Source organism: Leopardus geoffroyi, chromosome A2 (assembly GCF_018350155.1).
Source record: "Leopardus geoffroyi isolate Oge1 chromosome A2, O.geoffroyi_Oge1_pat1.0, whole genome shotgun sequence".
NCBI classification, from domain to species: domain Eukaryota; kingdom Metazoa; phylum Chordata; class Mammalia; order Carnivora; family Felidae; genus Leopardus; species Leopardus geoffroyi.
The window spans coordinates 76,226,960-76,241,234 of record NC_059331.1 but is presented as its reverse complement, the minus strand read 5'-3'; the positions used below and the strand labels follow the sequence as shown (position 1 = coordinate 76,241,234).

Genomic DNA, 14,275 nt, shown 5'->3' with positions numbered 1-14,275 from the left:
TCTGACGCTCAGTCAACTGAACCACCCAGATGCCCCGAGAGGGGGGTTTTACAGTTTACACATAACACGGTGTTTTGCCATTTTTTGAAAACTCAAAAGCGTCCAGTTCCTAATCACAGAATTCAGTTCCAGTAACTATGTTTCATTTTATTAATGTGTGAGGGACATTGCTTTTCTTTTCTTTACAGATGTAGGGAGTGTGTATTATCTATCTTTTTAACCATCTGATTCTTATTCAGGATCTTTCTGCTTCTTTGTAGAACCCTGGAGACCAAAGACTCAGAGGCATATCTGCCATGTTGGAGGCACAGGGTGTGCTCGAAGGCCTGTTCCAAAGGAGCAGTGCTGGTTTTGTCCCACTATCGATCCCTGGATGTGGAGTGAGGTGCTGCTTCTGCCTCTAGGACATAGGACTTATACCTTGGTCTCTCCTCTTTCCCAAAGAGCTGGTTGCTTACTTCAGAGTTAATGGTTATTGCTTCCTTCAGGATGGCCTCAGTTATTATGTCTGACAGATCATTCCACCTGTGAAGAACTGTAATGCCCGTGAATTAAATCAGAAAACAAAAATGACAGGAAATATTTATGCCCTTTCCTCTCTTCATTCTGAGCCACTCGGGTGCTAGAAACCTCTGTCTCTCCAGTGAATTAACAGACACATGGATTTTCCCCTGATCCAACCACGCGGTGTTTTCAGAGTTCCCAGACAGCTGAATCCAGCGGGAACCAGTGTCAAACTGCTTTCACGGGGACCGTCATTGCTGGTATCGCGTGGGGCTCGCTGTGCGAGCAGAATCTACAATGTCTTCCTGCAAAGGTCAGGAACTACTGCAGAGGGAGAGGCTCCGGCTGGGCACCGGGCTGTGCGACCTCTGTGGTTGCCCACGTGGAGAAGGATGTGGGTGGACCCAGACCCGAGCACGGTTCTTGCGCAGCTTCTCCTGGCAACTCTGGTGCTGTGGCTCCAGTCCCAGCAGGCACAGAAGTACACGGCCTCATCTTCTTGCTCTAAGAAATTTATTTTCAAAGTTGCAGTGGAAGTGTGAGCGTTTTTACTTGCCTCAAGTTTGTCGCTCTTCCCTCCTAAAGAAGCTCGAACGGGGTGTGTTGAGACGAATGTTAGATGTTCTATCTCCTGATCTGGCTTCTGCCGGTACCAGTGTATGGCTGTGTCGATGACCTCAGTGGACATCTTGCACGATACGTGTGCACTCTTCCCCCTTGCTCTGGAAATTGATATTTCAGGTTGTTCCAGTTTCCCCTGCCCAAGGCCAACTGCAAGCCAAGAAGAGAAACCCCCATGAGCAAATGATATGGAAAAAGGCAACAATAAAGAATTTCTCAATTCTCTCCTGTAGACTGAAGTGACTGGGGGACACTCACAGGCCCAGAGAGACGAGAAGATGACGGCCTCCAGCAGTGACATCCCGCGGGCCAGGCTGGCTCCCCAGGGACAAGGTAAGAAGTGAGGTCCCCGTGAGCAGGACTGGGCAGGTGAGTGATAGGAGGGCGGAGCTGGTTCAGGATTTAGAAGAAGTGGTGGCTTAGAGAGTTTCCTGATCAACCACAGGTATGAGCAGTTCTGGGGCTTCCTGAGTCCCGTGAGTGCTGGGCAGATGGGGTAAGAGGGCCCCCAATCTGGAAAGAGATCCCGGTACCAATGTGTCTGTCTGGGGTGGGGCAGGATGGTTCTCACACCCACTCAGCCATTCCCCCTGGGATCCCAAACCCCAGAGACATTGCCCAGAGACATGGGGCCATGCCTGCTGGGTTCAGCCCCCATGTGTATCTGCCTCTGATTTGCTGTTGACTCGCGACTCGGATGGGAAACCTGACCTTTACTCTTCTGTAACAACCACAACAACACAACAATCAGAGACTGAAATATTTCATCGATGATTTGAATATGCCACGTGAACAAGCACCAGAGTATCTTTGGGTCTTGTAAGTTCATTGTGATGTCAGCAGGCAGATGAGGACTCAGACAAATCAAATTTCGTTTATAATCTGGGTGCCTCCGGGAAGGGAGTAAGCTGCAATTGCTGGGGGTCGTGGGTCAGGGCAGTCTCTGGAAACCAGCTTCTACTTGCCCTGGGCCTTGCCACTGTCTCATGAGCACGATGTCACATGTGGGATCATTTTCAAAGCAATGTTGTGTTTCAAACGTAATGGTTTTTAAGTGTTAAAATTAATGTACATCCAATGTCCATTGTGGACTTGCTTTTGTTAGGCATATTTCTGAAGGTTTTCCTGTATAATTTATGTAATCCTCTCCCCTGTCCCAGGAGATGGCTGTTGTGATTAATCTCCATGTCACAGATGAGGACCTTAGCAGGTAGGGTCCTGTGGCAGACTGTCCTGAGAGGGAAATCTTCCAGATGTGTGCCCGCTGTATTCCTTTACACGTGACTTCTTTTTTTTGTTTATTAATTTATTTTTGAGAGAGAGAGATAGAGAGACTGCACAGGGTAGGAGCAGAGAGAGAGGGAGACAGAATCCCAAACAGGCTCCCCACCGTCAGCGTAGAGCCCAACCAGGGTTCCAACTAACGAACCATGGGATCATGACCCAAGCCAAATCAAGAGTTTCTGCTTAACCGACTGAGCCACCCAGGCGCCCCAGCCATGGTTTCATGAGTGACACTCATACTGTCCTGCCCAGGCTCGGCTGGGTGTGGCGGCAGGTCTGGGACAACCCATGATCGCCCACAAATGCCAGAGTATGTTCTTGTGAAGTTAACAAACACTAAGGGAATTCAAAGTGGCCCAATGTCGCAATTGAAACAGCATGGACTATGCATTTGGAAACACTTCTGTTCCTCTCTAAGCAACAATTCTTTCTTCCATGAATTAGGTTCGTTTGCAGGATTTTTATGATGATCACATGAACTCCTGGATGCACACAACATCTGGCTCATTATGTGGCAGCCAGGGAAGCGAATGGATATGAATTCCATGCAGTTCTTTGCCAGCCGAGCTTTTGACACTTCTGAAAATCTCTGGGGAGTGAAACACTGCACCTTGCTTCTCTCTGAGATAATCAGACCATTTCAACATACCAAGTCTCCAAATAGGAATCCAGCCCAATAGGAAGTTAGGTGAAACCAAACATCTGGGGTACAGTTGGTAGCATCTGTGGGGGACAATCGACAACCATCAGGCTGTCTTTTCTCTTCCCTCTGAGACTGAGGCATTGACCCGAGGAAGGTCACAGGACGTAGTGCAGGCTGAGGCTGAGGCCTAGTCAGGGCTGAGGTCTGGGCTTGGGGCCAGAGTTGATGGGAGGGATGCGGTCACAGTCATGATTAGGGGTGTGTGTGATTATTAACTTGGTGTAATGGTAACGTAGGTTTCTGGGGGCCTTTCTACTAGGTCATCGTGTCCTCTTCTACTTCTGCACGTTTTATATTAAGGACCAAAGCAGAACGGACAGAATTGTATGCACCTCGTGGTTGTGGTTCTTTGTCTGTAATTGATCTTGAACAAGGGTTTTCGATCCACAAATCTTGATTTGGTGTTGTCGGTACCTGTGTGCATGGAAAGTGAAATCTGGATACCCTGTAGTGAAAATATCATTTCCATTATTGAAACAAATATTTCTGTTGCTTCCATTATGTATATCCACTTGCAAATCTAAACAAAAGAACAGCATTTCAAGAAAAGCCAAGGTTATCAAGAAATAAAACATGAAATTTAAAAATTTAAAAGTATCACTCAACTAATCTGAAAAGTTGGGAAACAAATTTACATTCTCAGGTGAATACTGTCTGCTCAGGCTGTCTGCCCACAAAGAAGGCTAAGGAGGAGCCAGGGACGCGGGAACAGGAAGAGGAGAGGGAGCCTCCAGGAGTGTGAGCACAGGAGAGGGGTGACTCGGGGCCCGATGCCAGATCGGGCATTTCTGACAGTGCTCTAAATGGCCAGCAATATGTGGGAATTTTATCCATATGTATATGATGCCAAAATAAGCAATCCATTTACAAAGGTGGAAGTTTCCCCCAGGATGGTTATTAGGAAGATTATTATTTTATCAAGAGGACTTTTTGATTTCAGTAGGAAAGTTGGCCCCAGTTACCAAGTCTGAGATGACCTGAAATCCCCTTTTGACTTTCTAGGTGACAGTCATCACTGGTCCCTCTGACCATCTACCCCTTGGGACTCAGGTCAAAGGCTTCCATGACCCTTTGTACAGATCTTGACTCTGAATCTCTGGTGGCCCCAGGGCCTGGGGAGTCCTTTTGTTTGTGTGAAGGTGGGAGGGCTGTCTCCTCATGTCCTCATCTGAATAAGAGACAGGTTGCAGTGATACTCCCAACTCTACCCTTTAGAGAAGGCTCCATAGAGTGTCTCCGGGGGTGTAGGCTCCTCTTATAGGCTGGATGTAGTTCAGGAGCCAAAGGTTGGAATTATCAATTTTTTGGTGCACTCAAATGTGATCAATCTCTTGATTTATTTATCTACTTCTTCATGATTGGTGTATAGAAATGCAACAGATTTCTGCTGGTTGAGTTTTATATCCTGGGAGTTTGCTGAATTTAAATATTGGTTCTAGCAATTTTTTGGTGGAGTCTTTCAGGTTTTCTACACAGTATTATGTTGTCTGCAAATAGTGAAAGTTTGACTTCTTCCTTGCTGATTTGGATGCTTTTTTATTTCTTTTTGGTTTCTGATTACTGAGGCTAAACTTCCAGTACTATGTTAAATAGTAATGGTGAGAGTGGACATCCTTGTCTTGTTCCTGAACATACGGGAAAGGCTCTCAGTTTTTCCCTATTGAGGATGGTATTAGCTGTGAGTGTTTCATATATGGCCTTTATGATGTTGAGGTATGTTCCATCTATCCATATATTTTGGAGGGTTTTTATCAATAATGGATGCTGTATTTTCTCAAATGCTTTTTTCTACATCTATTGAGGGGATCGTATGATTTTCATCCTTTTTTTTTAATGCAATCTACACCCTCTTTAAACAGGGCATAGGCCATAAATAATAATGACAAGTACTATGGTTGTTGAATTCTTACTATGCGACAGGCATGGGTCTAAGTTCTTCGCATGTATTAACTCCATATATCTTCCAGCAACCCTCAAAGGTAGGAACACTTATACCCTTATAAGTGCTGGGGAGACTGAATCTCATAATGTCGAGCTGGGTAGTTGTATGTTTTCTGTGGGAGAAGAGGGTTTATGAAGGTGGAAGGGGCCACACTCCATCACAAATGTCTGAGCTTCACACAGTTAATCAATTAATGTTCTGGATAGAGGTCTCCAAACATTCTTGGTTCATTTTTGAATTTTTGCAATAGTGGTTCCCTCCTTCATGAACCTCTTCTCTCCAAATTTGGGCACTATGACCTACTATCCCTCATAGGGTCTAATGCTCATGTTCTTATCACCAAGGTTATTTTGTTTCTGAGCAGCAATCAGGCTGTTACCAGTGGGGCTGGGAGTGCGTTCAGGAGCATTTCAAATACAGCAAACAAAGTGGTCAAAGCAATTTCAGTCACCATGATTGACCTGGAGGTCCTTTACTCTCTTGTCCATCCACCTACAAGGAATATGTCTGTACTTTCCAGTGGGCTGAGGGTGGGGGAGTGGAGCACAAGGGCAGAAATCAAGGAGCACATCCTTGTGTTCCATCTTGATGCTTCTTTGCTCAATAAACAGCTTTTGTTATGCCTATCTTTCCTCGTAGAAAAATTCTGGGGACCCAGAAGTCAGAAAAAAATTGACTGCGTAATAAAATTCTCTGCAGAAAATTCTCTGCTGATTGTCTCTAAATATACACCACAGGGATCAATTTAAATAACTCTGTGTGGTTCCCAGGGATGGAATATGCTTCATATTTTTAAAAAAAGAACGTAATCATTAAAAGGATGGTTAAATTCTCTATTTCTGTCCAACATGCCTGCTTCAAGTGTTTTCTTTGTTTTGCTTTGCTTTGCTCATCAGATTTTGTAATCAGACAGATCTGGACTCAGATTCCAACTTGCTCCTTATTATCAGGGAACTTAATTTATCAAAGTATCAAATTTCTAAAATATCTATAAAATTGAGACAATGATAATAATTAATAGTTATCTCACAATATTGTTATTAGAATTACATAACAAAAAGTATATGAAGTACTTAACACAGCACGTACTACATAAGGAATGCTCAATTAACATTAGCTATTAGTATACTTATATCAAAATATCACACTATATTTCTTCATTTTCATATGGAACTGAGCTTCTTTTTTATTTTTATTTTTTAAATTCTTTAAAATGTTTTTATTTATTTTTGAGACAGAGAGAGACAGAGCATGAGCAGGGGAGAGGCAGAGAGAGAGGGAGACACAGAATCTGAAGCAGGATCCAGGCTCTGAGCTGTCAGCACAGAGCCCGATGCAGGGCTCGAACTCACGGACTGTGAGATTGTGACCTGAGCTGAAGTCGGAGGGTTAACCGACTGAGCCACCCAGGTGCCCCGGAACTGAGCTTCTTGAGAGAATGAGTACACATTCAACTCTGTACACAGAAACTAATTAATTCTTTGTTTTGGTTTGGATGAACAAAAAAAGAAGTAGAGTCAAAGGAATCTGTTGACCCATCAACTGCAAATTCTATGGCTTTCAGAATATAACTTCAGATTTTTGGCAATCATTCTGGAAGTTGAATTTAGAAGTTCAAAAAAAAAAAAAAAAGGCAACAGAACCACAGTAGGCTGGAATGATCAGGTTGTGACTGAAAGAGTTAAATATAATTGACTCAAAAGTGACAAAACAAGTAGATTAAGAGACTACAGAAAAGATGGATCAGTTAAAACAAGCGTGGGTGGTGGATTTTGTTAACATTCTGAAAGTGACAGGCATTTCTCTAGTCTTAGTTATTTAATAAGAACTGGCATTGTTTCACTCCTGTACATTTGTTTATTGTATTAACATCCAGAACACAGAACTGGATACATCATAGTATCAGTTCATAAAGCACTATAATCATGTATCTACACATGCATCTCTTTTATGTTGTTTATTTTTTTTTATTTATATGTTGATAACTTACTGAAAAAGTCAATAAATCCATTATTTAACAGAAGGAAAAAAAAAACATTACAAATAATCTACATGCTCCTTTCTTAGTTCATCAAATAGAAAGGCACAGAATTTAATGATAATCTCTCAACACTTATCCAGTTTCCTGTTTTGTTACTGAAGGAACGGGGCACATCTTGTTCCGTTAGAGATGGGACCTTGGTGGCTTTGTGGAAACTGAAATGAAACAAACTAGATGAAATCTTCCCCCTACTCCCCAGCTTGTTCTACCAAGTTAGAACTAACATAACCCACTTATTTGACCATCTGCTTGATTTCTTCCTTTTGCTCCTCCAGATGGACTGTCCACCTCCGGTTACCTTGTCCTGGGCGTTACGAGGTGGACCCTCCTGGACCGCATGGATCGGTTTCCTTATTCTCTGGTTGCTATTTGGAAGCAGTCAGTGGAAGCATCAAGAGGAGGCTGGGAGTTGGGAGCAGAGTGAGCTCAGGGTTCCCTCCCTGACGGTTGGGTTGGCTGCAGCGTCCCCCGGGGCCCAACATATAAGGTCATCTACCCCAGTGACAGAGCTTTATGCTCAGGAAATAAAAGGTGCAGGTGGGAGTGGCCATTTCCTTTTATACCAATTAGCCCACTGGAGGAATCTGTTTCTTTTCTCCCAGGGCCCTGGATCCACAGGCTTGGAAATCTAGTGCTCAAGAAGGAATGCTTTTGTCTGGTGACATGGTGATGATTTTTTTAAACTTCAATTTTGATTTGCCACCATTAAAGAGAAATCAGAGCAAAGATGCCCATTAGTGGAATCCATAGGGGTTAGTCTCAGGGGGTCACAGAGTAGGGTGGGGAAAGGTGGAGGGGAACAGAAGGTTCCAGCAGAATCTACCCTTAATGTCCCTCAGTAACCACACTTGTTCTTTGACTGGGAGACAAATCCACGCCCCCAAAGAAGGGGACCCCCAGAGTCCTAATCGTAAGAGAATGAGGGAATCACCCTCCTGCAGCCCCTCATAAGACACTGGATTCAGACACATGTCACCCAGGGGAAGGGGGTCACAACTCCGTCACCTGCACTGGCGCTGCTCCCACTGCCCTTCCGTGTCCCTGTCCCCTCCTGACGTCCCTCTGTCTCCCTCGCTGTGTCCAGCTCTTTGCCTTTCTCATTTCCTGTTGCTGTCCATCCCTCTGCGTCTGTCTTCATATCTCTCTTTCCAGCGGGGTCTCCTCTTTTTTATTTCTCTCTATCTCTCCTCTGTCTCCTCCTGATCGCTCTCCCTCTCTCTGTTTCTCTCTACATGTCTCTTATTTGTCTCTGTGTTTCTGTCTCTGTTCATCTCTATCTACCACCTAGTTTCTATTTCTATTTCTCTCTCTCTTATCGACTTTACACACTCTCTCTCCCTCTACCTCTCCTTCCACGGTCACAGTAGCTACTTGAAATTCTTCGTTATTTTGACATCTGTGTATTTCCCTGTCTTCTGATGACCACTTCCTGTCCTCTCAGCGCCCTCTTCATAGGAGCCTCTTCTGTCCATCGTCCCTTCTTCTTTCTGCTCTTCTCTGTCCCCTGGGGCCTGTGGGATGCAAGCCTGTGGTCTGTGCTAAGGGGGCAGGATGGGCCCAAGCTCACAAATGTACGTTTACTCCTTCAGTGTCTCCTGATGATCGCACCTGCCACATATCAAGTGATCAGAATGATAATGGCAGTGACAGAACTGTCCCCAACATTGCTGCCCTGGGGGACAGGGTCATCACATGCACATGAGTGCTTATATTGCTATCAGCTGGTTGTGAGGTGTTACCTAGTGACAGTGTGAGAAATAGTCTCTTTATCGTGATTTATTATAATGTCCTACGATTTCATGACCTCGTAATGGGTCTCTCTATGTTGTTTTGTGACCACAGTGAGGCAGGTCAGTAGTGTTCGTAGCAAGCCATACCTCTCTACATGGACTGGTTGGCCTCTGGCTGGTTTTTGTGGCCAAAGTGTCCTGGGTGAAGCTCACCTTAGCCAAAAGGAGAAGGGCAGGAGGAGGAAATGACCCCAAACATAGACTTGTTTCTTCCTCCACAAAGGGGGTGTTTCCTCCCTGTACAAGGCCACTGTCCTCTCAGGCTGTACATCAAAAGCACAATGGATCCACGTGGAAAACTGAGATTGACATGGACTTGGGATCACTTCTCATGAGAGTGTCTTCATATTTATCTCACTTCCCTCTAACTAAACGATAATAATCAGATCTCAGAGTCACCCCTCTGCGGAGTCAGGCACTGAGAAGGGCAGCAAGATGAGAGGGTTCAGTTGTATTAGGAAATGGGGAGGACACATGAGGGGACCACCCCCAAGAGGGAGGGAAGGTGACTTTCTGCCCCCTCAAACCTTCCCCCTCTCACACACTTCCTGCACTTGCTGGAGGCCTTAACCTTGACCCGGGTCTTCAGTAGAGGGTCCAGATGTTGTTTGGGCTCCTTCACAGACAGGCATGTCTTAAATATAAATCTTCATCCACAAAAACAGAAGCTCATCAAGATGGAGGAAGATTTAGCAAATCCGAGAAACCAATTTACTTCCGATCATTTAGACTTCCCTTTCATTAATCATTTTTGCCAATGCTATTATGTCACATAAGGTTGGAATTTTCAATTGAAAAGGCATTTAATTCAGCTTAGACCTCCTCAGAGAGCTTTATCTTCCCCCCACACAGCAGGGCCTTTCTGTTTGGGGCTGGAGGATCAGTAAATAGCTTTTCTTTTCTTTAATTTCTCTTCTTTCTTTTTTCTTTTTTTTTTTTCTTTTGGTCAAGAGGTTGACTAGCTTTATTAGAAGTTAGTGAACATAGTGATATATTTTTGGTATAATTTTGCTTTAATACAGAAATCAGTCACACAACTGTAGCAGTTAAACCTCCTCACTTTACAGAGGAGAGAACAGAGGTCCAGGGAAGCTGGTCCCCAGATCCCATATGGAGTCACTTTCAAGGAGAAGGGGAAGGCGGAGGGCCCGGGGTCTCGTCCAGGGCTGATGCATGCACCTGCCCTGAGGATCATTTCCCCCGCAGGAGAGTGAGCGCCAGGCATGGGTGAGGGTGCTGCGAAGTCAGCCACACTGTTTCCTGGGCTTCTGATCAAGGAATCTCTCTCTCTCTGCACAGGAACCAGCGGCGGGCGGGGCGGCAACTTAGAAACTGGAGTCAGGAGCTGCCTTCCAGTCTCTGCTTGCACCCATTTTGTGCAGAATCCCCAGAGAGTCTCTCGGCCTTGAAATTATTTGCACGATATTTTATTCTTGCATTCTTCAGGGGATGTGGTCAGAATCTTAAATGGCCATCCGTCACAGCTCTGTTCAATAGAAATAAGTGTAAGACACAATTTGAGAGACAAATTAATAATTTCCTAACTGCTGTGTTAAAAACAAAGTTAAAAAAATAATTCTCGGACAAATTTTATTTAGTGAATGATATCCAAAATAGTATTTCAGTGTGCAGTCAACATAGAAATTTTTAAGGATATATTTCATCTTCTTTTATAGTCTCCAGAATATGATTTGTACGCTCACAAGCAGCCCATCGCGGCGTGGACTAGTGCACTGGCTACATTTCAAGTGCTCAGTAGCCACATGGGGCTGGTGCCTGGTGCTCGTGGCTGCTGCCTTGAGCAGCTCAGATCCTGCTCCAGATGCTTCAGAAGCTCCACCCTGGACAATCTTTAGAAGAGTGTCTCTCTTCTAAACAGGAGGCTCAGTTTGCTAAGTGTCTGACTTTGGCTCAGATCACGATCTCATGGTTGGTGAGTTCGAGCTCCACCTAGGGCTCTGTGCTGATAGCTCAGAGTCCCTCTTGCGCTCTGCCCCTCCCCCAATCATACTCGGTCTCTCTCCCTCTCTCTCCCTCTTTCTCTCAAGAATAAATAAACATTTGGGGTGCCTGGGTGGCTCAGTCGGTTAAGTGTCCGACTGCAGCTCATGATCTCGCGGCTCGTGAGTTTGAGCCTCGCATCGTTCTCTGTGCCAACAACTCGGAGCCTGGAGCCTGCTTCAGATTCTGTGTGTCCCTCTCTCTCTGACCCTTCCTCTCTCTGTCTCTCTCTCAAAAATAAATAAACATTAAAAAAAAGAATAAATAAACATTAAAAACAAAGTGCCTCCAGACTGGACAGCTCCCTGGTTCTGCACCAGGCTGCCCACCAGGGGCTCCTTAGCCTCCTGGGTTATAGCAGTGGACCCGCGGAGGGGGCGTGGGTGTCAGGGGTACTGACCGTTGACTCCAGGAAGCCCCAGGGACCCAGCAACCCTGGAAGGTCCGGGCCTGGAGCGCCCTGGGAGAGCGAGACTTTTTGCTCAGGGAGCAGAGCAGCGTGTGAGGCTGTGAGCTTCCCAGGCAGCACAGTAATACACGCCCTCGTCGCTCTTCTGCAGCTTCTTCACTGACAGTTCACAGCTGTTGCTTTCCTTGCCTTTCTTGGCATCGATTTTGTCCGCTTCCAAGCCCCCATACTTCTGCACATTTAACCTTGACATGTCCAGCCTGACGATCCTCTTGGGCGCAGTCCCCTCCTGGTGGAGGTACCAGTGGATGTAGCTGACGTAGGCGCTGGCTTGGCAGGACAGGGTGGCCGAGCTGCCCACACGCCCCACGGCCACAGCCTGCTGAGTCAGACTGATCGCTGCCACGCCACCTGCAAGGGGGACAGCGGTGAGATGGAGAAAGATAGGAGCCTCAGCTCACCCCGCACCAGGGTCACCCCGCACCAGGGAAGGAGTCGGGACCTACCTGGAAACAGGAGGGCACACAGGAGGGCGAGGGGACCCAGCATGGTTCTGCTTCCCTGCTGGTGGGGAGAAGCCCAGGGTGACCTCCCAGCTGCACCTTCTGGACGGAGACTGACTGGATAGGTGGCAGAGGGCAGGTTAGGGTCTGAGCTCTGCTTCCCTGAGGCATCTGCAGGCACTGGTGAGAGAGAGGCGGGAGGGAGGAGGGAGGGAGGAGCCAGAGGGCAGGGACAGGTCTGACCACAAGGGGGAGAGGAACCACCAGTGGTCAGGGTGCTAAGAAACACTGAAGAGCTTTGGTGCAGTTCTAATACTAATAATAGCACCACTAATAATAGCAATTTTTGATTGGACATCGACTTTGCTTGAGCAGAGCACTAATATGTTTCTGCTCAGTGTCTCTTCCAAGGCTGCATGCCTAAGGCGAATCAGGTGGGATGACAGCTGGGTCTGGCTGGAGACAAATCCCAAGCCTCAAATGGCCACCTGGCACTCACAGAGCAATGGGTGTGTGGCCTCCCTGGGGGGCAGGGACAAGCAGAGCAGCAATTCCCCCCTAAAAGGCATGGGACTCCTGAGCAGGCACTGGAGCATTGTCCCCAGAGGTGGCATCAGGAGATTAAATGCCCTCACATAACACGATAGCTGTGCAGTCGTGGGCGAGCTGTTTCTCCTCCTGTTCTTCATCTGTCAAAAGGGACCTCGTTCGTTTGCAGGCAGAGTGAACAGGAAATGTGAGCATAGCGTGTAGCCTGTCCCAGGTGCATAGACAAGGCTCAGGAAATGTTGGGGACGGGTGTTTCACCTCAACGCTGGACTATTGGCAGTAGTTTTCTGGGCAGTAGATATTTTCTCATGCATAGGATTAGTTTTGAAAAAAAGAGATGTTGACTTGCATGGGCACACCTGTGTGTGTGTGTGTGTGTGTGTGTGTGTGTGTGTGCATCCAAAGGAAGAAGCCTGCATTGACCCAGAGGCGGTATAGACCAGGAAGTGGGACCAGGTCCTGCAGTCCCAGGGTCAGATCCTCAGAAATGCTAAAGGCGGTGCCTCATGAAGGGGCAGCTGAGGAATGTGTCTGAAATGAAATTTTGAGAGATAAAGTTTGCATTGACTTCCAACTGAAAGGAATATTCCTTTTCATTTATGGCAAGTATAACAAGGCTTCCTGGGTATAGTTATGATAATTAGTTATACTCATTATAGCCTGACCTCCTGGAGGGCGAGGGCAGTGGGGACAGCCAGGAAAAGGACTTGGCTGGGCTGGAGGGCTGGGTCCTGCAGCACCCATGACCAGACCCAGCTCCTGTGCTCCTCCTCCTGGTAAAACTGGAGGGCAGACATGCTGAGCTATAACTGGGATTCAAAGCTAAAGTGTCCCAAAATGCAGGCTTTGAGGTTGTGCTGAGATGGTGAGGTGTTGAGTAGATGCTCTGCTAAAAGAATATTCCAGGCCCATCATTCAGACCCTCAGCAGGTGTCTAGGGCAGCTGTGCTTATTACGTGTTAAGTGGACAAGAGAGTGACAACGGGGGAGACATCTGACCAGCAAAACGGCAGGTGGAAAAAGTCTCAATATAGAAGGTGAGCAGTGTGGGTGGTGACAAATTGGGTGACATTTTTCTTCCTGCTTTCTCTATTTCCTAGATTTTCACTGATAGGAAAATCTTACTTTGGGGGAGAAAATCCACAACCTTCTCTTCTTTTATGAAAACAAATCTTATTTCACATTGTCAGCATTCAAAAATCTGTTTCTCTCAATGACTTTTACCATGTTTGTTCAAATACTGCTCAAATTAAAGGCCCAAAATTGTTGGCCATGACCATCCTTAGTGGGTAATGAAGTCTGCCCCAAACCTCCAGCCAAATACTCTCTTGGGTGTGTCAAATGGCAAAAGTGAAACAATTTAGTTTGTAGAGTGTGATGTCCTTTATTGAAAGAAGAATAATCCATGGATTGGGGCGTTCAGTGCCTCACAAGCAGTGGACACGGTTCCCCAGGGATTTGGGCAAGAGGGAGTCTATGGAGCCTTAGGAGCAGCCAAGGGGGAACAGGCAGGATTAGGTGGTGTTCAGGGATCTCCCTACAAGGCTAGCAGGTCACTGAGGGAATAAGGAGAGAGCTTTTGGCTCAGGTTGATTGGCTGGCGTTGCATATCTGATCCTATTTAGAACAGGGAAATCATTACAGATTCCTGGTGATGGGGACCGGCTGGCTGGGATATACTGTTTCTGGTCAAGGGCAGCATTGACAGGGCCATGTAGCATTCAGTTGGTGAGGTGTTGTCCTGCTTGCTGACCTGGGACCCTGGGCAGGAGTGGCTCCATCCTGGGCCTGCAGATGTATGTCAGCAGGTGACCACTGTTCACCTTTCCTCTACTTCTCTTCCTGCTGTGGGGCTTCCCTCCTCTTCTCTAAGTGGCATTAAAGGTCATATTTCTTAAAAGATGCTCATGTTTAAAGAAATAATAGGG

At 46.4% G+C, this 14,275-nt stretch overlaps 1 gene segment (V, D, J or C); it reads right to left on the bottom strand.

The window, feature by feature from the left end:
* Positions 1-12,060, bottom strand: part of LOC123606264 — a 38,181-nt gene extending 26,121 nt beyond the window's left edge. Inside the window, 2 exon segments of the C gene segment in view lie at positions 11,402-11,706; positions 11,802-12,060. Coding sequence covers positions 11,402-11,706; positions 11,802-11,844 — 348 coding nt within the window.
* Positions 12,061-14,275: the final 2,215 nt, after the last annotated feature.